This window comes from Coregonus lavaretus (assembly GCF_964263955.1).
Source record: "Coregonus lavaretus genome assembly, chromosome: 13".
In the NCBI taxonomy this organism is placed as follows: domain Eukaryota; kingdom Metazoa; phylum Chordata; class Actinopteri; order Salmoniformes; family Salmonidae; genus Coregonus; species Coregonus lavaretus.
The window spans coordinates 34,306,227-34,326,799 of NC_140000.1; the positions used below are offsets into that span (position 1 = coordinate 34,306,227).

Here is a 20,573-nt window from a genome sequence, read left to right on the forward strand (position 1 = left end):
AGTTACAGAAAGCAGTGGATTCAGTTCATGATGTCCAAAGAACGAGTTGCTAAATGCAGTGGTCTGTAACACATACACTCCCCTGGTTCTCCTACACACAGGCACAGCAGGCTCTGGCAGAGCGGTCTGCCTTTGACAAGGAGAGTGCGGCAGGCAGGCAGGTCAGCTAAATCCACTCAAGCAGGATAAGTGCTGGCTGTGCTGGGCCGACACACTCCAGATCCAGTGGGTTGACTGACTGATACTACCAGAAACACACAGCAGCAGCACATTCACTCCATTCAGCTGGTAGCAAGAAATACAGTTTCTTATCCCGGAGATTGGAAAGGTGACCAAATGGATCCTTCCTATACCCATTTTTTTGTCAAAAGGGTGCCTGAAGAGTGAGTGGAGGTCTGGTGTGTGTGTAGGCTGTCTGCAGCTGTGTGACTCGGACAGAGGAAAGGGGGGGGAAAGGTCTGGGAAACACAGGGAGGAAACGGCACTCCACCCTGTTCCTAACTGTGACAGAGAACAAAGACAACCTCCACCCCTCACACATCTTACTGTACTGGACATGGAAACAGAGAGCCTGTTTCAACTGAGAGCCTGTACTGTAGGCTATAAAGCACACAGGACAGAATATTAAGTGATAATGCCAGAGAAGCCGGTGTTTGGAAGATATATCGGCAAGGGTGTTGTTAGCAAACCGTGCCAATATATCCTTCAAACACCGGCTTTGAGGGCATTATCACTTTTATACAACGGGTTACCAACCTATTCAAATAATGAATGACACATTTTCATTAAAAACTTTATTTTGATGAATTTATTCATACTGGCAACGTTCTTATCCCTTGCTTGCTAGCTAGCCAACTATGGATAACTTACAGTCACGTCAAGTGCAGCCAGAAGAACAGCAAAGTAGCTTCATTTGCATTTGTTTAAGCTGTTTTCTAGTGACATTTATTTGTATGCATCCATAACTATGAGCTAATGAGGCGATTTCGCCTGGCATAGAAAATGTGCTCACTCGTCAGGACACTGTCGTTCAGAGGAGCTAGACAACAACACAGCTAACACAATCACTTCAAACTGAAGCTGGAAAGACTGTAAACTAGCTGCACTTCGTTTCGTTTGAGCTTTTTTCAATTCACATTTCTTTGTATATGTCCATAAAAATAATGCCAGCTGATTCATGATTTCGACTGGCTGAGAAACGGTGCCTGCCTGTCTGTCTCATCCCGACACGTTTATTACTATGTGACAACTGGGGATCGAATTTGAATATTGAAACAATGTTGCAAATGTCAGAGAGCCTGACAGCAAGGTTTATACAAATCTCCGCTGTTGAAAACTAAATGTTACTCTAAAATAAATATGAGATAATGTCTAGATGCTTTTTATAGTTGAGATCAAGTATATAAAGTGCCTGGCTGGGCTGATGTGACAGTGGATTGCGCAGTCAGATGGAACAGAGTAAATAGGCATTTTAACGTCATAGATTTAGCCAGTGGTAATTTGTGGAATAGACACCAGCTGAAATTTGGTTTTAACCAATCAGCATTCAGGATTAGACACACCCGTTGTATAACAATACCATAAACCCTGCATCATCATCACTCCCTTCTAAATCATCAATCACCAGACCTCTTGAAGAATCCTTAGATGTTGTGTACAATGCCTTTATGTAAAAACAAAGGACTCAGAGAGGTCTGGATGACAAGTTCAAAGTGAATGATGCAGTGACAGCCAGGATACCAGGCTAGACAGTGCTGTCCAAATCAGGAAGCCAGCCCATCTAGAGCTTACCAATAAGGAAACAGGGTCAGACTGGGTCGTCACTAGTTATGTTACATTCCCCAATAAGAAAAAAATAAGAAAATAGAAATAGGGAACTAACAAATGAGCCTCCTGTCTAGCCTGGTATCCTGGCTGTCACTGCATCATTCACTTTGAACTTGTCATCCAGACCTCTCTGAGTCAACAAACCTACCAGGTACAACCCTAAATCCGTAAACATGGGTACCTACCCTCATAGATATTCCCTGACTAACTTACCCTCTAAATACACCTCCGCTGTCTTCAACCAGGATCTCAGCGATCACTGCCTTATTGCCTGCGTCCGTAACGGGTCCGCGGTCAAACGACCACCCCTCATCACTGTCAAACGCTCCCTAAAACACTTTAGCGAGCAGGCCTTCCTAATTGACCTGGCCCAGGTATCCTGGATGGATATAGATCTCATTCCGTCAGTAGAGGATACCTGGTTGTTCTTTAAAAGTGCTTTCCTCTCAATCTTAAATAAACATGCCCCATTCAAAAAATACAGAACTATGAACAGATATAGCCGCTGGTTCTCCTCAGACTTGACTGCCCTTGACCAGCACAAAAACATCCTGTGGCGTACTGCATTAGCATCAAATAGCCCCCGCGATATGCAACTTTTCAGGGAAGTTAGGAACCAATATACACAAACAGTCAGGAAAGCAAAGGCTAACTTTTTCAAACAGAAATGTGCATCCTGTAGCACTAACTCCAAAAAGTTTTGGGACACTGTAAAGTCCATGGAGAATAAGAGCACTTCCTCCCAGCTGCCCACTGCACTGAGGCTAGGAAACACTATCACCACCGATAAATCTACAATAATCGAGAATTTCAACAAGCATTTTGCTACGGCTGGCCATGCTTTCCACCTGGCTACCACTACCCCGGCCACCAACTCTGCACCCTCCGCTGCAACTTGCCCATGCCCCCCCCCCCCGCTTCTCCTTCACACAAATTCAGACAGCTGATGTTCTGAAAGAGCTGAAAAATCTGGACCCCTACAAATCAGCTGGGCTAGACAATCTGGACCCTTTCTTTCTAAAACTAGCTGCCGAAATTGTCGCAACCCCTATTACTAGCCTGTTCAACCTCTCTTTCGTAACGTCTGAGATCCCCAGAGATTGGAAAGCTGCCGCGGTCATCCCCCTCTTCAAAGGGGGTGACAATCTAGATCCAAACTGTTACAGACCTGCCCTGCCTTTCGAAAGTATTTGAAAGCCAAGTTAACAAACAGATCACCAACCATTTCGAATCCCACCGTACCTTCTCCGCTATGCAATCCGGTTTCCGAGCTGGTCATGGGTGCACTTCAGCCACGCTCAAGGTCCTAAACGATATTATAACCGCGATCGATAATAGACAGTAGTGTGCAGCCGTCTTCATCGACCTGGCCAAGGCTTTCGACTCTGTCAACCACCGCATTCTTATTGGCAGACTAAATAGCCTTGGTTTCCCAAATGACTGCCTCGCCTGGTTCACCAACTACTTCTCAGATAGAGTTCAATGTGTCAAATCGGAGGGCCTGTTGTCTGGACCTATGGCAGTCTCTATGGGGGTGCCACAGGGTTCAATTCTTGGGCCGACTCTTTTCTCTGTGTATATCAATGATGTCGCTCTTGCTGCTGGTGACTCTCAGATCCACCTCTACGCAGACGACACCATTTTGTATACATCTGGCCCTTCATTGGACACTCTGTTAACAAACCTCCAAACAAGCTTCAATGCCATACAACACTCCTTCAGTAGCCTCCAACTGCTCTTAAACACTAGTAAAACTAAATGCATGCTCTTCAATCGAACGCTGCTGGCACCCGCCCACCCAACTAGAATTACTACTCTTGACGGGTCTGACCTAGAGTATGTGGACAACTACAAATACCTAGGTGTCTGGTTAGACTGTAAACTCTCCTTTCAGACTCACATTAAGCATCTCCAATCCAAAGTTAAATCTAGAATCAGCTTCCTATTTCGCAACAAAGCCTCCTTCACTCATGCTGCCTAACATGCCCTCGTAAAACTGACTATCCTACCAATCCTTGACTTCGGCGATGTCATTTACAAAATAGCCTCCAACCCTCTACTCAGCAAATTGGATGTAGTCTATCACAGTGCCATCCGTTTTGTCTCCCCATACACTACCCACCACTGTGACCTGTACGCTCTTGTTGGCTGGTCCTCACTACATGTTCGTCGTCAAACCCACTGGCTCCAGGCCATCTATAAATCACTGCTAGGCAAATCCCTGCCTTATCTTAGCTCATTGGTCACCATAGCAGCACCCACCCATAGTCTGCGCTCCAGCAGGTATATCTCACTGGTCATCCCCAAAGCCAACACCTCCTTTGGCCGCCATTCCTTCCAGTTCTCTGCTGCCAATGACTGGAACGAATTGCAAAAATCTCTGAAGCTGGAGACTTATCTCCCTCACTAACTTTAAGCATCAGTTGTCAGAGCACCTTACCGATCACTGCACCTGTACACAGCCCATCTGAAATTAGCCCACCCAACTACCTCATCCCTATATTGTTATTTATTTTGCTCTTTTGCACCCCAGTATCTCTATTTGCACATAATCTCTTGCACATCTAGCATTCCAGTGTTAATACTAATTGTAATTATTTTGCACTATAGCCTATTTATTGCCTTACCTCCATAATTTGCTTCATTTGCACACACTGTATATATATTTTCTGTGGTATTTTTGACTTTATGTTTTGTTTTACCCCATATGTAACTCTGTGTTGTTGTTTTTATCGCATTGCTTTGCTTTATCTTGGCCAGGTCGCAGTAGTAAATGTGAACTTGTTCTCAACTGGCTTACCTGGTTAAATAAAGGTGAAATAAAATAAATAAATAAAAACAACCAGAACAAAAACAGGTGGGGTTTTAAAATGGGTTCTGAAAAGGCATCCATGGGGGTGCCTACTGACTGGGTGCTGGCCAAACAAACTTGAGTAGGGTCTTAAAACACCCACCATGGACGCCCACTAGATTTGCCTGATAGCAGACAAACTAAAAGAAAAGAAAACCCACACCAACTTAGGTGCAAATAAACGTGGCACAAACCAAACAGGTGAGACAAGATAAAAAGAGATGCCCACTGAAGCGTTGGCTCTGTAGCTCTTAAATATCACCTGAAACTAACAACTGACTAATGAGGTGACAGGTGCAACACATCCTGACCAATGAGGATAATTCCAATCAGTGCGCGTCCACACCTAAATAGAACCAACCTCGAAAACGAAAATCAAAGCCTGTAACAGTTACCACAGCCACAATGTCATAAGTTCCACCTATTTCTACAATTTATCTTCTTAAAATGTGATTTTAAACCCAACCTTATGCCTAATCTTAAATTAAGATAATTTTTTTGTGAATTTTTACAATATAGCCAATTTTGACTTTGTGGTTTTACGATCTAGTGGAAACCGCCAGACTGGGATGACCTCAAAGCAATGCTAATAGCCACACCTGCTGTCAAACATCTTCCACACCTCAGACTAGTGATGGGAAGTTCAGCTATTTTTACTGACTATGATCTTTGACTCGTTTGGTCAAAATAATGAAATCGACTAATTTCGTTCATTTGAGTCAGTAATGCCCAGAGCACGTAGGACCCCCTACCGGCGAACGATGAACTGAAGACTTGAAAAAGTAATGATTCTACAAGCTTCTTGTTCACATGTCGTTCACCATAAGATGTTTGCTTATTGGAGCGGTCATTTGTGACTGAGACTTGTAAAAGTGTGCTTTAAACAATGTACATTTGTTGATTTCTAGGCATACAAACAATATTATTTATTGATACATTTGAAACGAGGTCTAGTTGTGGCCGCAACCGGACTATATTGTGAACGACTCTTGGCGGAATGCATTGCTTTACTGCCGTGAGGGTGATAAGCACAATATCGTTTGCTAACTGCAGCACCTCACACGATTTGTTCTCGAGTTCGAGTTTGTTGAGCAGAGGCTGTGTGTGTTTTGGTTCTACAAAGCAGTCCCCATCATAACATTCAATAATCAATTAATTGCACCATGCGATCAATTATCAGTTCTAAACATGTATTTTTCTTCTCTATGCTGCCTGTGCGCATACAGTGAGGGAAAAAAGTATTTGATCCCCTGCTGATTTTGTACGTTTACCCACTGACAAAGAAATGATCAGTCTATAATTTTAATGGTAGGTTTATTTGAACAGTGAGAGACAGAATAACAACAAAAAAATCCAGAAAAAACGCATGCAAAAATGTTATAAATTGATTTGCATTTTAATGAGGGAAATAAGTATTTGACCCCTCTGCAAAACATGACTTCGTACTTGGTGGCAAAACCCTTGTTGGCAATCACAGAGGTCAGACGTTTCTTGTAGTTGGCCACTACGTTTGCACACATCTCAGGAGGGATTTTGTCCCACTCCTCTTTGCATATCTTCTCCAAGTCATTAAGGTTTCGCGGCTGACGTTTGGCACCTCGAACCTTCAGCTCCCTCCACAGATTTTCTATGGGATTAAGGTCTGGAGACTGGCTAGGCCACTCCTGGACCTTAATGTTAATTAATTAATTAATTAATTAATTAATTAATTAATTAATTAATTAATTAATTAATTAAAAGGGCTCCCGAGTGGCGCAGTGGTCTAAGGCACTGCATCTCAGTGCTTGAGGCGTCACTATAGACCCCCTGGTTCGATTCCAGGCTGTATCACAACCGGCCGTGATTGGGAGTCCCATAGGCCGGCGCACAATTGGTCCAGCGTCGTCCGGGTTTGGCCGGTGTAGGCCGTCATTGTAAATAAGAATTTGTTCTTAACTGACTTGCCTAGTTAAATAAAAGGTTAAATATATATATATATATATATATATATATATATATATATATATATATATATATATATATATATATATATATAAATAAATAAATAAATAAATAAATAAATAAATAATGTGCTTCTTCTTGAGCCACTCCTTTGTTGCCTTGGCCGTTTGTTTTGGGTCATTGTCATGCTGGAATACCCATCCACGACCCATTTTCAATGCCCTAGCTGAGGGAAGGAGGTTCTCACCCAATGTTTGACGGTACATGGTCCTGTCCATCGTCCCTTTGATGCGGTGAAGTTGTCCTGTCCCCTTAGCAGAGAAACACCCCCAAAGCATAATGTTTCCACCTCCATGTTTGACGGTGGGGATGGTGTTCTTGGGGTCATAGGCAGCATTCCTCCTCCAAACACGGCGAGTTGAGTTGATGCCAAAGAGCTCGATTTTGGTCTCATCTGACCACAACACTTTCACCCAGTTCTCCTCTGAATCATTCAGATGTTCATTGGCAAACTTCAGACGGCCCTGTATATGTGCTTTCTTGAGCAGGGGGACCTTGCGGGCGCTGCAGGATTTCAGTCCTTCACGGCGTAGTGTGTTACCAATTGTTTTCTTGGTGACTATGGTCCCAGCTGCCTTGAGATCATTGACAAGATCCTCCTGTGTAGTTTTGGGCTGATTCCTCACCGTTCTCATGATCATTGCAACTCCACGAGGTGAGATCTTGTAGGGAGATTGACAGTTATTTTTTGTTCCTTCCATTTGCGAACAATCGCACCAACTGTTGTCACCTTCTCACCAAGCTGTTTGGCGATGGTCTTGTAGCCCATTCCAGCCTTGTGTAGGTCTACAATCTTGTCCCTGACATCCTTGAAGAGCTCTTTGGTCTTGGCCATGGTGGAGAGTTTGGAATCTGATTGATTGATTGCTTCTGTGGACAGGTGTCTTTTATACAGGTAACAAACTGAGATTAGGAGCACTCCCTTTAAGAGTGTGCTCCTAATCTCAGCTCGTTACCTGTATAAAAAAGACACCTGGGAGCCAGAAATCTTTCTGATTGAGAGGGGGTCAAATACTTATTTCCCTCATTAAAATGCAAATCAATTTATAACATTTTTGACATGTGTTTTTCTGGATTTTTTTGTTGTTATTCTGTCTCTCACTGTTCAAATAAACCTACCATTAAAATTATAGACTGATAATTTCTTTGTCAGTGGGTAAACGTACAAAATCAGCAGGGGATCAAATACATTTTTCCCTCACTGTATATGAGACAGTTGTTGGTCGGAGCACGTCTCAGGAGCCGGAGAATTAATCCTGCTGTAGAATTAATTGCGGCCAGCAGTTCAAAAGAATGACGAAAAATGAACGAGTCACTCAGAAAAACTAATCATCACTATCGAGTCAATAAAAAGAGTTGTTCAAAAAAATATTTCGAACTGCACATCACTACCTCACACCAAGTCTCCCTCCACAAAAAGAAAGAGGCCTGAGTAGTGGTCACTAGGGAACATTTTATTATAAATGTCAGTGTCCAGTTGCAGATGGTTTTGCCAAAAAACTGCAAAAAAACCTCAAAGCTATTAAATACATGTTTTGTACCGCACAAGGTTCTTCTCCACCACACATGTAGCATTTCCCAGCATCTTCGCAGGATCTAGTCGTTTCTAGTAGTAGATGACAGCAAGTCACACAGTGCAACCAAAACAAAGATTTACACCCATGCAAGAGGCATTTCTCACTTGATACAAAACATGGTTTAAAGTATTTTTTTTGTGTGGAACCACCAGCAACTGGACACGGACATTTATAAGATAACCCTGTACCCGAAACGAGAAAATAAAGTATCGCCAAGAGCAGGTTAGTTGAAAAATCAATGGCGCCATTTTGTATAAGCTAAGCTGTAACGTTGAATATGGAAACATAGTTATCACATATCTCACGTAACAAACTGTAGCTAATTATGGTTTAGCCTCAGCCCCATGACTCATTGACTCATAGCAGGAGCAGTCAGGTGAGCATGTGGTGGAGAGAAGATAGTGTTGTTTTAAGGGCCTCAGCAGCAGGCCCGCTGCCTCGAGCAGCCTGATTTACATAAGAGTCTGCTTCCGCAAGGAAAGCCCACCCCCTCCCTCCTCATCCCTAAACTAGTCAACTTCCATGTTTTGAAATGGAGCCTAGATAAGCTTTGACTAGTGGGTGGTACAGAGAGGTAATTCCAATCCCTAAAGTTGTCGGTTGAAAATATAGTTATTTCTAAACCTGGTTTTGTGTACTTGTACCTACACACAGGATCGGACTGGCCATCTGGCATTTTAAATGCCAGATGGGCTGGTCCATTTTTAGCCTAGTGGGCCTGTCTAACTTGGTCAGTAACTGGTAACTGGCTAATAACTGGTCCAGTGTGGGGTCCTACAGGAAAAAAATGGTCCGGTGTGTTAGAAATGCCAGGGCCGATTACTCGCTGGTTGCCATACTTCATCTCTATACAATAACCCAGCAAGACTACCCAACCTCATAGGCTTAACCTCCGTGGGATGACAGGCCACAACAATACTGAGGGAAAGGGGGATGGAATGGCTCCAGAAAAAGCACATAAAAACGCCCTACACATTCACAGACAGACAATCCTATTTCCAGTAACCTCTCAGATTTTTCTTTCAATATCTCAGTTTACTGCCGCAAACAGTGAGGCATGTGTTTGTGCGGCTAATCTTTTTGTTTTGCACATAGCACGTCAGAAGGGTATCCTGCACTCAGTAATGTGGGTGCACACACACATACAGCTGATATTCATCCACCTGATCCCAGTGATTTTTAGCATTCCCTGTGGTAAAAAGAGAGCGAGAGATAAAGTGTGCAACATTGTTGATTACACAATCTCCAGCCCCCGCCTCTCCTCTGCCCTCTCTCCTTCACTCAAGCGGCGCAGGTAAGATGTTGAAAAAAACTAGAAAAACAACACTAAGGATCTTTTTATAAGTGAGTGAAAGTGTTTGAGTGTATTTATAAATGTGCGTGTGTGTGTACTTGTGAGACTGATTATTGAGCATGTGTATGTGAGTGACTGAATGAGTGAGTGAGTAAGCTAGAAACTCACTGCTGCGGTGGATGTGTTAGTGTTGGTCCTGAGCTGAGGTCTCCAGAGGAAGGCTCTGTCCCATGATCCAGCCCCAGAGGGGCCTCTCTTGCTCTTTCTACCCAGGAATAGGCACTCTGTGCTGGGTAGAGTAGGAGCACACCTGGTCCACAACTTGTTCAACCAAGTTCCCTGGTCTCCTCTTTCCCGGACACCTCTGTCTACTTCGCCAGCAACTCTGTGCGACTTTCTTTCCCCTCTACCTCTTTCGATATACTCCTCCCAATCTCCCTCCCTCTTTCGGTCTCCATAAGACCTACCCTCCCTGCTCCCTTGAAGTGCTCCCCTCCCTCTCCCTTTCTCACTGACCCTCCCTCCTTGGCTCTCTGGGCCGGTCAGCATTCACAGACGGATGCCTATCATTGCTTTGAGCTGCACTGGTGGAGTATAAATATGCGTTTGTATTTTAGAGTGAGTGAGTGATAAGATGGGATTTACCACAACAGAATTTACCAACATTCTCTGGCTAACCTCTCGGGCTTTAGCCCTTCATATATGCCCACCGCAGTTCTCCTTTCCACTTTGAAGGGGGCACTCAGCAGCTTAATAGACCAAAACCGCCCAGTAGTAACAAAAGTAGTTTCTTCAACAGCGGTGGGCTCTGACTGCTCATGTGACCTGACAGTGGCCAGATCCAGGTCAAAGGTTAAATAAGGACACCCACTGAGGTATTCATATTCTGTCTCTATGGAGCCACCATATGGATGTACAGCATGAGCAGTAGGGCTGAGAGGTGTGAGTATTCACAGAGAACTGAAAGGATGGGCAGTGGGGCCAGAGAGAGAAAAAACGAAAAAAAAATATATAGAAAGTAGTACCTTCTATCTCTCACTTCCGACATAGAAATTAAATTGTTTAAAGCCGGAAAACCAGAGCAGGTACAAAGCTACTAGCTTGTCCTTTGGGAGAGAGATCTATTTCTATCTGTGCCCTCTATCAATGGAGATGTAGTTCAGATAGAGAGGAGGAAGTGTCTGCTCTGAGACCACACAGCATTCCAGCAGCAGAGACGTCTCTTGTACTGCGGAGGTGGTCAATTATTATAGGAATGGGGTGGCAGGTCTAGCAGTTAAGAGCGTTGGGCCAATAACAGAAAGGTTGCTGGTTTGAATCCCCGAGCCGACTTGGTGAAAAATCTGTTGACATGCCCTTGAGCAAGGCACAACCCTAATTGCTCCTGTAAGTCTCTCTGGATAAGAGTGTCTGCTAAATGACTCAAATGTCAATGTGAAAAATGAATGCAATGGCTAGCCATTCAAAATGGCTGTGTATGCTTCACAAAAGCCTTCTTAACATTCATTTCCAGTCAGCACTCATGACAGAGCTACAACTATCTACTTCACAGAGACGGTACTGGTTCGTTCCATGTCATTTCAGCAAGCCATGACACCCATGTTTACCTGGCCACTGTTTCAAATGCTTACTTTTTAGCATGAGAATGCATTACATAGGATATGAAGAAACAATACTCCGAGCCGCAGCTCCATACTATACTGAACAAAAATATAAACGCAACATGTAAAGTGTTGGTCCCATGTTTCATGAGCTGAAAGAAAAGATCCCAGAAATGTTCCATACGCACAAAAAGCTTATTTCTCTCAAATTTGTGTACATCCTTGTTAGTGAGCATTTCGCCTTTGCCAAGATAATCCATCCCCCTGACAGGTGTGGCATATCAAGAAGCTGATTAAAAAACATGATCATTACACAGTTGCACCTTGTGCTGGGGACAATAAAAGGCCACTCTAAAATGTGCAGTTTTGTCACACAACACAATGCCACAGATTTTGAGGGAGCATGCAATTGGCATTCTGACTGCAGGAATGTCCACCAGAACCGTTGCCAGAGAATGTAATGTTAATTTCTCTACAATAAGCCGCCTCCAAGGTCATTTTAGAGAATTTGTCAGTACGTCCAACCGGCCTCAAAACCGCAGACCACATGTAACCACGCCAGCCCAGGACCTCCACATCCGGCTTCTTTACCTGCGGGATCGTCTGAGACCAGCCACCTGGACAGCTGATGAAACTGAGGCGTATTTCTGTCTTTTTCCCCTTTTGTGAGGAAAAACTCATTCTGATTAGCTTGGCCAAGCTGCCAAGTGGGTGGGCATATGCCTCCCAGGCCCACCCATGGCTGCACCCCTGCCCAGTCATGTGAAATCCATAGATTAGGGCCTAATTAATTTATTTCAATTGACTGATTTCCTTATATGAACTGTAACTCAGTAAAATCATTGAAATTGTTGCATGTTGCGTTTATATTTTTGTTCAGTATACTTGTCAAAACTGATACGGATTGGCTTGGGGGTGTGGGGGGGGGGGGTCCGTGGGTGGCTTTTGACCATTTCTTTGGAATATTACTCATTGTAAGATTTTTGTTGGGGTACAAATCGGATGTTATGTACTATATTTATTGAATATTATATGAATCCTATAATTTAAAATGGCCAATTTGGGTGCAATCAATCAGCTTAATTTCTCAGAGATCAAATTATATTTAAACAAAATAATGTTGCAGGAATGCTAATCTTATCAGAAAAGATTTCAGAACAATCTGAAATGGTGGGTGTCGAAATCCTCTTTGTTGTGCTTTTTGAGGTGGAACGCTTCTCATTTTCATTCTGTGTGTGCCCCTCTCTACACAACGCTGGCTGGTTGGCTGGCTGGCTGCTGTTTTCTATTTTCTGTCTGCCCTGCGCCTGGTTCCTTATCGAAATCTGAACAGGCTCCGAGGGATTAGCATGCCTTTGAAACTTGTGTTTGCCAAGGAGAGGCGCAAACTGTTTGGGCAAGATACAGAGACAGAGGGAGAAAGAAGGGAGTGTTAAGGTACCAACACAAACAACTCTTTCTCATAGGAGAGGGTGGAGAGAGAGATCGGCAGAAGAGGAGGAAGGCTAGCCAGCCAGGCTGTTTTGGTTAGAATGAAGGGCACGTTTAAACCCACTACCTGGGGTCACATGCAACATGCCAACACAGGGCACTGAACCGACCTGGGGTGTATTCAGTGATGTGAAACGTTCTGGACGTCGCAGATAGAAATAGAGTGAATAGAGCTGGCATGATCTGACAGACAATCATATCTGTTCTTCACGATACATTCCTATCTGAAAGTTCTATCATGAACAGGCTCCTGGGTTTAAATCGTTGTTTTCCTTCAAATACTTTGAGCGTTTGATTAATACTGTCTGGAGTGACAGGTGGGCGAGGTTTGCACTTTGGGGACTATCCTATTGGTTCCATTGTGCCAGGCAAGCTCAATCAAGCACAGCTAAAGTATTTGCTGATTTGAACAGATGAGGTCTCTGCCCTTCATCTGCAGTCTTGGGCTGTGTCTCTCTCGGATAGGAGAGTTTGGCCAGTATCCGAAAGGTTGCTGGATCAAATCCCAGAGCCAACAAAGTAAAAAAAAGTATGTTGTTCTGCCCTGAGCAAGACAGTTAACCCCACTGTTCCCCAGGTGCCGATGAAGTGGATGTCAATTAAGACAGCCCTCCGCACCTCTCTGATTCAGAGGGTTTGGGTTAAATGCGGAAGACACATTTCAGTTTTACAACTGACTAGGTATTCCCCTTTCCCCCTTCCCTTTCTCTCTCTTTGCTTCTAAAGATGGAATCTGTAGTTGTACGGCCTTTTCTCACTGCCCCACATAAAGCCTCCAAACTGGGCAGGCTTCCAGAGAGAGGGCGAGAAAGAGAGCTGGGCCAATCCACATGAGCCCGGAACATGTCAGCCTGACCTGGAAAACAGACTGGGCCAGGCCTCTTCAGCAGGCAGACGGAACTGAAGCTCAACACAGACTGGTACTAACAAGAAAGGGAGGGAACCTGTCTCACTAGCCTACAGAGGGCGCCATAGAGTACTGAGCTGTCTGCTGTGCGTCGAGTAGCAGCAAAAACAAACTGCCCCATAAACACACCCAGGTCTATATTGCACTACTACACAAACCACAATGAACAAGAAGCCAAACTTACCACGATTTTCCATTACAAGGTCTGAGGCACAACAGTCAACGCTTCCTGAAAAAGAAACCGCAACATTTTTATTTATTAGCCTGCAGAGGTAAATGGCAAAATGGCAACTTTGACTTTCATGAGTAGTATTTATGTAAAAACTGAAGAGATGTACACTGTAGAAGGTCATTGGTGTTGGGAGGTGGTGGTCTTCAGCAGCAGTAGGTAGTTCTGTGGGGAGAGGTTTCAGGCCTCCCTGGAGATGCCCTCTCGGCTCGGTCCCTCTGTCCAGAGACAGCACAACACACAGTCAGTCACACACAGCTGGGAGGGGAGAGCATTTAACCAGTTTTAATGGGGATCGATAAACTCAAGTGACATTCCACATAAAACAACACTTAAATATTTAGAGGATTTGGAGTGAGGAGAAGGGTAATGCATCGCTATGACACCCAAACACACATTGTCTTAACGATTGTTTGGAAACTGCATTTTTCCTCTTCAGATTTACATACAAATCTAAATTATAAGCTAGTTAATAAAAACAATTGGCAAAGAACATATTGTGGTGTATGGTAACTAAATATTAACTTTGGAAAAGAGAGCCAAAGGACATGCTCATTTACAGTCCATCTAGACTGAAATACACACACTGACTCCAGCTGGTGTAGCCAGGGGGACAATATTAAACCTTGGGAACAGAGCGTGAGCACGTTTGAAACTTATTTTTAGTGTCGTCAACTCGAGCAGATCTGCTGTAACAGGGACTTTTTCAGGGCGAATGAAGGACAAGCACAGGAAAGGTGTGTGCGTGTGTGTCAAGGGAGAGATGGTGGAGTGTCAAGGGAGAGGTGGTTGAGTGAGCAAATGTGTGAAAAAGTGTGGGTGCAGGTTAGGGTTGAATGGCGGGAACCCGGTTACCAAGATTTACCACCCAAAACCACTCCCTTTTCCCGGGATAAATAACTGCGAGAAACTGGTAAATTATAATAAATGTTTTATATCAATAGCATGACGTGAAATGGAACTGTTAATATGGGATTTCTAAAGCTGGCTACTCTATGGCCTTCTCTCGGCTCTCTGCATAATCAATCATCAATGCTCATGGTGGGGACAGACCATCTCGGTATGGAGTGCAGTTCACAACGCATGTAGACCTATCATCTCATCATGGTAACTTTTTTTTACATGTGACAGGTATGCTTACATTTGCTGCAGCATAGCCTATGCTACAGTAATATAAGGACCGAATGCGCGTCTAATTTACATTTACATTTTACATTTTAGTCATTTAGCAGACGCTCTTATCCAGAGCGACTTACAGTAAGTGAGTGCATACATTTTCATACTGGTAATGAATAAAAAATATAAACTCCAGTGGGCGATCGAGATAAGACGAAGCACCTTTGGCAGCCATTACAGCCTCAAGTCTTCTTGGGTATGACGCTACAAGTTTGGCACACCTGTATTTGCGGACTTTCCCCCATTCTTCTCTGCAGATCCTCTCAAGCTCTGTCAGGTTAGATGGGGAGCGTCACTGCACAGCTATTTTCAGGTCTCTCCAGAGATGTTCAATCGGGTTCAATTCCGGGCCACTCAAGGACATTGAGACTTGTCCCGAAGCCTCTCCTGCATTGTCTTGGCTGTGTGCTTAAGAGTCGTTGTCCTGTTGGAAGGTGAACCTTCGCCCCAGTCTGAGGTCCTGAGCGCTCTGGAGCAGGTTTTCATCAAGGATCTCTCTGTACTTTGCTCCATTCTTCTTTCCCTTGATCTTGAGTAGTCTCCCAGTCCCTGCCGCAGAAAAACATCCCCACAGCATGATGCTGCAAGGACCAAGCTTCACCGTAGGGATGGTGCCAGGTTTCCTCCAGACATGACGCTTGGCATTCAGGCCAAAGAGTTCAGTCTTGGATTCATCAGACCAGAGAATCTTGTTTCTCATGGTCTCAGAGTCTTTAGGTGCCTTTTGACAAACTCCAAGCGGGCTGTCATGTGCCTTTTACTGAGGAGTGGCTTCCGTCTGGCCACTCTACCATAAAGGCCTGATTGGTAGAGTGCTGCAGAGATGGTTGTCCTTCTGGAAGGTTCTCCCATCTCCACAGAGGAACTCTGGAGCTCTGTCAGAGTGACCATCAGGTTCTTGGTCACCTCCCTGACCAAGGCCTTTTCCCCCCCCGATTGCTCAGTTTGGCCGGGCGGCCAGCTCTAGGAAGAGTCTTGGTGGTTCCAAACTTTTTCCATTTAAGAATGATGAAGGCCACTGTGTTCCTGGGGACCTTCAATGCTGAAAAATATTTTTGGTACCCTTCACCAGATCTGTGCCTCGACACAATCAGCTTGATACCAAATGCACATCCATCAAGTATTATGCATACTTATTGAAGAACCACGTTAATGACAGTATTGGTTTAGGTTTTAAGTATCAAGGTAAGGTGACTCTTTCGGTTAGAAGCATTCAATTTTTAAGTCTCATACATCATTTTGGATTTGTGTGCTCATGAAAACTGTTTTCACCCTGTAACATAAGGAGACACAAAATGTTACGTAGTTACACTGCATTTTTGAGATCTCTATGCAAAAAACTGTCCGACAACTAGATCCAGGATTCTTTACAGGGTTCAAGTTCAATGTCTAATTGAACTGATTAATGCTTAATATATGATATAACGACAACTTACACTGCCATAAATGCAAGGACAGAAAAGTTGTTTTATATCACACGATTTTGGACAAATCCATCAAGACACCAAAACACGTTTTAAATCAACTCGTACATTTTATTGAATATAGCTATGATCCCGCCTTATATCTTAATGTAAATGACATGAAAACATTTGGCAGATTATTATCAATGACTTATCAACAGCTGTAACAAGTTGTCCTGCATAGGAAATCCTCACTGGTACCCTAGTTTATAGAAAGACCCATAAATGGAATATCGCCCAAGCCTAACACATTCCATCAAATGCCATTTCTTGCATGTCAGGGACAGAAGACTAGTGATAGCGGGGGAAGAAAATCGATAGTTACATATCGGGATGTTATTATACAATATCTCGTATCATTTTGACAATGTCGCAATATAATTTTTGAGCTAGTTTGCTTTACCTGCACCAAAACTTCATAGCTTGTTCTCAATCTTCTTTTTATAGGGAGCCAATTTTTTTTCAGCACTTTTATTCCATGACTGATCAAAAAATACTATCCCTATACATTGTCTTTCTTTAAATGAACAGTGGGCAAAAAGACTACATGGGCAAAAGCCTGTTTAGACAATGTGATGGCTGTCGTCCTGAGAGGCCCCATTGACCAGAGCTATAAATACACACCGTCCAATCAATGCCCTGCCGTGAGGTAATAATCTGTCCAGGACACAGACAAGCACAGGGTTCTACTGCTCTATTACACACGCGCAATCATAAATACATGAACACACACACAGCCATTACCTAGGCTAATAGTCGGTCTAGGACACAGCTATGCACAGGGTTCTACTGCTCTCTCTCACACACACACACCCCATCATCAGGCTACCATTTAATGACTGATTGCTCTGTTTCAGAAGCATCGTCACCCCTTATGAGTTCCTCTTGTTGTATGAGCGTGGGAACAAAGCTTTGCTTTTCAATCACAAAAGAAAGCTAAAAGGGTAAAGGAATGAAACCGAACAAGTGGCAGTGACACCAGATAAGCCACATCCTTTCCTTGAGTTCAGAGCCTGGGCTAAAATGTACTGAAAGACAAGTACTGACACTGAATTACTAGACAAGGTGCGAGCTGAGAGGCAGCAGATGTCAGTGTGGTTGAAGATGAAGTTTCTCACACTCCCGACCCGCCCAGTACCACTGCTTGGTGAGTCAAGCAGAATCTGGAGCAGAGTGGCGAGCATTTTCCTATCTTAGAAAAGTGTGTGTGTGTGTGTTTGTGATCTTATACATATCGTCATGCCCTCATCTTTATGCTCAGCCTTTGAATGTCATTTGAAACAGACAGAAATGTGTTCTCTCCCTCCCTCGCTCGCTCTTCCTCATGCTCACAGCACACCCTCAGGATGGTGCTCATGAAAAAGGGATGTAAATGGCCTAGTTCCCTTTTGAGTTTTTAACCGTCTCACTGCTGGGCGATATCGCTGCGCTCAATCAATGCTTTTCAGCACCGCCACAAAGCTCACTGTGTCAAAGTCAAACAGTCCAGAAACTTCAATCACTCACCTTTCCACCATAGCGATGCCAAATATACACTCCAATTGCCTTTGACACATCATAACACGTCAGTCTCCAGTCCAGACCACAGCTGATAACACCTGACCTCACATAAACACCTCAAACGGACTGTCAAGCAGGAGGGTGCGAGAGCTGGCACACACCTTGGTCAGTGATAGTCCTGACTAATTAGAGACCGTAATGATTTCCACCGTGGTGAGTAGCCAATTGAATCGATCCTGATGAACTCAGAGTCAGTGGTCGTCTTATAACTCATTCTGATCAGCTCCGACTGAAACAAAATATTATCTTGCCATAGCAAACAACCTGAGGCGACCCACACAGACTAAACCCACAACAACACTTCATTTGAGGGTACATTTAAGTCCTGCTGTTGCCTGCACCCCCCCCCCCCCCACACACACACACACACACACACCTATCCCTCCTTCCTCCCCTCCACAGTCACCAAGGACCAGGCATCACAAAGCACAGGTCAGGAGGCATCACAAACTAGTTGTTGCTAGAGTCACTACTGTATAATCATTTGTAGAGTGCACTCTCACTGGCTGGCGCACTCCACTAGCGATGATTCAATTATGATGCGAGCGGAAACGGGAGCAGCTGGCTTGGTTATGTGATCTTTAAATAGCAGCCCAGCCTGCCTCCTCTCACTGCAGGGCTGCTTGGGTTTTGGGCACAAACAGCCGCCAATAAAGTGGAGGAAAAATAGTTATCCCCAGTTCTCTACGCTTCACCAAGCCAACACTGAGCTCAGCCTGACATGCGTCTAGCACTACACATCTAGAAGGTAAGGAGAGATGCATTGCAAAGCACTGCAGTTGTACAGAACCAGAGCCTAAAGCAGGTGGACCCAGCGCCATACTCACTGCTCCGGAGGGGCCTTTATGACAGATCTCTCCCCCGCCAAAGGTGTCTTGTAGCTGGGTGCGCAGTGGCAGACCTACAGCCTCTCTGGTCCCTCTCGTGCGAATCTCTCCGATCAGCACCGCTCCCCAGCCCCCCCTCTCGGATACGGACAGACGATGGAGTCTGTTCTCAATCCGGGCCGGCTACACGTCATCGCCGCGCCTGCCCCAGAATAGCACCACTCACCGCAGGGACTTGTGGCCCACTTTCCCAAGGAGCCCAAAATGATCCTCTCCTCTGAAAAACTTTACTTCTCTCTCTCCACCTGTTTTAGAGAACCGTTCAACAGGAAGCTAGTGCAAATTGAACTTTGAAACTCACTGTCCTTCGGTCACTACGAGCAATGAGAATGTGTTTTTATCCTCTGCTTAAAAGGCAGAAGTAAGGACTCCACTCAATGTGGTGTATAGAAGTGCAGTTCCTGATTACATACAGTAGACAAGATCGCTGGTTTGGACAGCTGTCAGGTATCAGCATAATCTAGCTTCAACCCACACCTTTTGCATGGTCAGTATTTTCACACACCCATCTCCAAAGCTCTCTGCAGCCCATATTTCCATCCTCGTTCTTAAATGCACTTCCACTGTTTAAAGCCATTGATGGAAATACCAGTCGATGGAAATACATTTCACCGTCATGCTTATCAGTCTATAGGTTAATTTGAATAATTTAGTGCAATTAAATTGGCCTGTGTATTTTTGTTAATAATCATGCATCTTATTTATCCAACAACTATCATACGCGCACATCAAACAGAGCCTATTTTGAGTGGGATTTCTGCTGCAGCTCCCCAGCTGGTTGCTGCTACAGTAAAACATGTGCGCCACAAATCTAAATGCAAATCACATGTTTAAAACAGTTTTGGTGCACGATTAAAAATAGCAAAAAAATTCAACATTCAAGTGCAGGCAACAGCCTATTATTGCGTCACCCACCACTTTACAATGTGAGCTGGAGGCAGTATGCATTTTGAAAACATACTTCATTGTTTGAAACCTTTTTCAAATAGCTTACTGTGAGGAAGTTTTAATATATTATAATTTGCAATGGATGTAAAAAAAAAAAAAAAAAAAAAAAAAAAAATCCTACATTTCCTGTGCAGCAGGCCAGGTACTTATATGAGTGCTCAGGCACGCACTACCTCAACATTATCAGGAAAGAGAAACCAGACATGCTCATTGCTCATATGGAGCACGCCAAACAAAAGACAATGAGAAAAATGGACAAATCTCAAAATGGATGGTTATGAAATAAACCAAATCTCACAAGTGTAGCAGGTTGTGAACTCTGCAAACAACGTTTCCACTCCGAGAATGAGAAAGGAGAATGACTAATTAATACCGGAATTAACAGATTAAAAAATAATAATTTATGACAGGACAAGACAACCATAAGAACTGAGGACAATGTACATAACAAAACTCAGACAAACAAACACACACAATACAAAACATTTGGACAAGATAGTTATCAGCAATGCCATGGTGTAGCCTAATACAAAAATAAACACAGTGAGGGAAAAAAAGTATTTGATCCCCTGCTGATTTTGTACGTTTGCCCACTGACAAAGACATGATCAGTCTACAATTTTAATGGTAGGTTTATTTGAACAGTGAGACAGAAAACAACAAAAATCCAGAAAAATGCATGTCAAAAATGTTATAAATTGATTTGCATGTTAATGAGGGAAATAAGTATTTGACCCCTCTGCAAAACATTACTTAGTACT

At 43.8% G+C, this 20,573-nt stretch overlaps 1 protein-coding gene across 1 annotated transcript in view; it reads right to left on the bottom strand.

Moving 5' to 3' along the window:
* The window catches only part of LOC311139170 (phosphatase and actin regulator 4B-like), a 62,322-nt gene that overhangs the window by 17,064 nt on the left and 24,685 nt on the right, over positions 1 to 20,573 (bottom strand). Inside the window, exons 2-3 of the mRNA XM_084174062.1 lie at positions 13,888 to 13,996; positions 13,734 to 13,778 (exon numbers count right to left, since the gene is read on the bottom strand). Coding sequence (XP_084030188.1) covers positions 13,734 to 13,746 — 13 coding nt within the window. The 5' untranslated portion in view covers positions 13,747 to 13,778; positions 13,888 to 13,996. The remainder of the gene's footprint in view (positions 1 to 13,733; positions 13,779 to 13,887; positions 13,997 to 20,573) is intronic.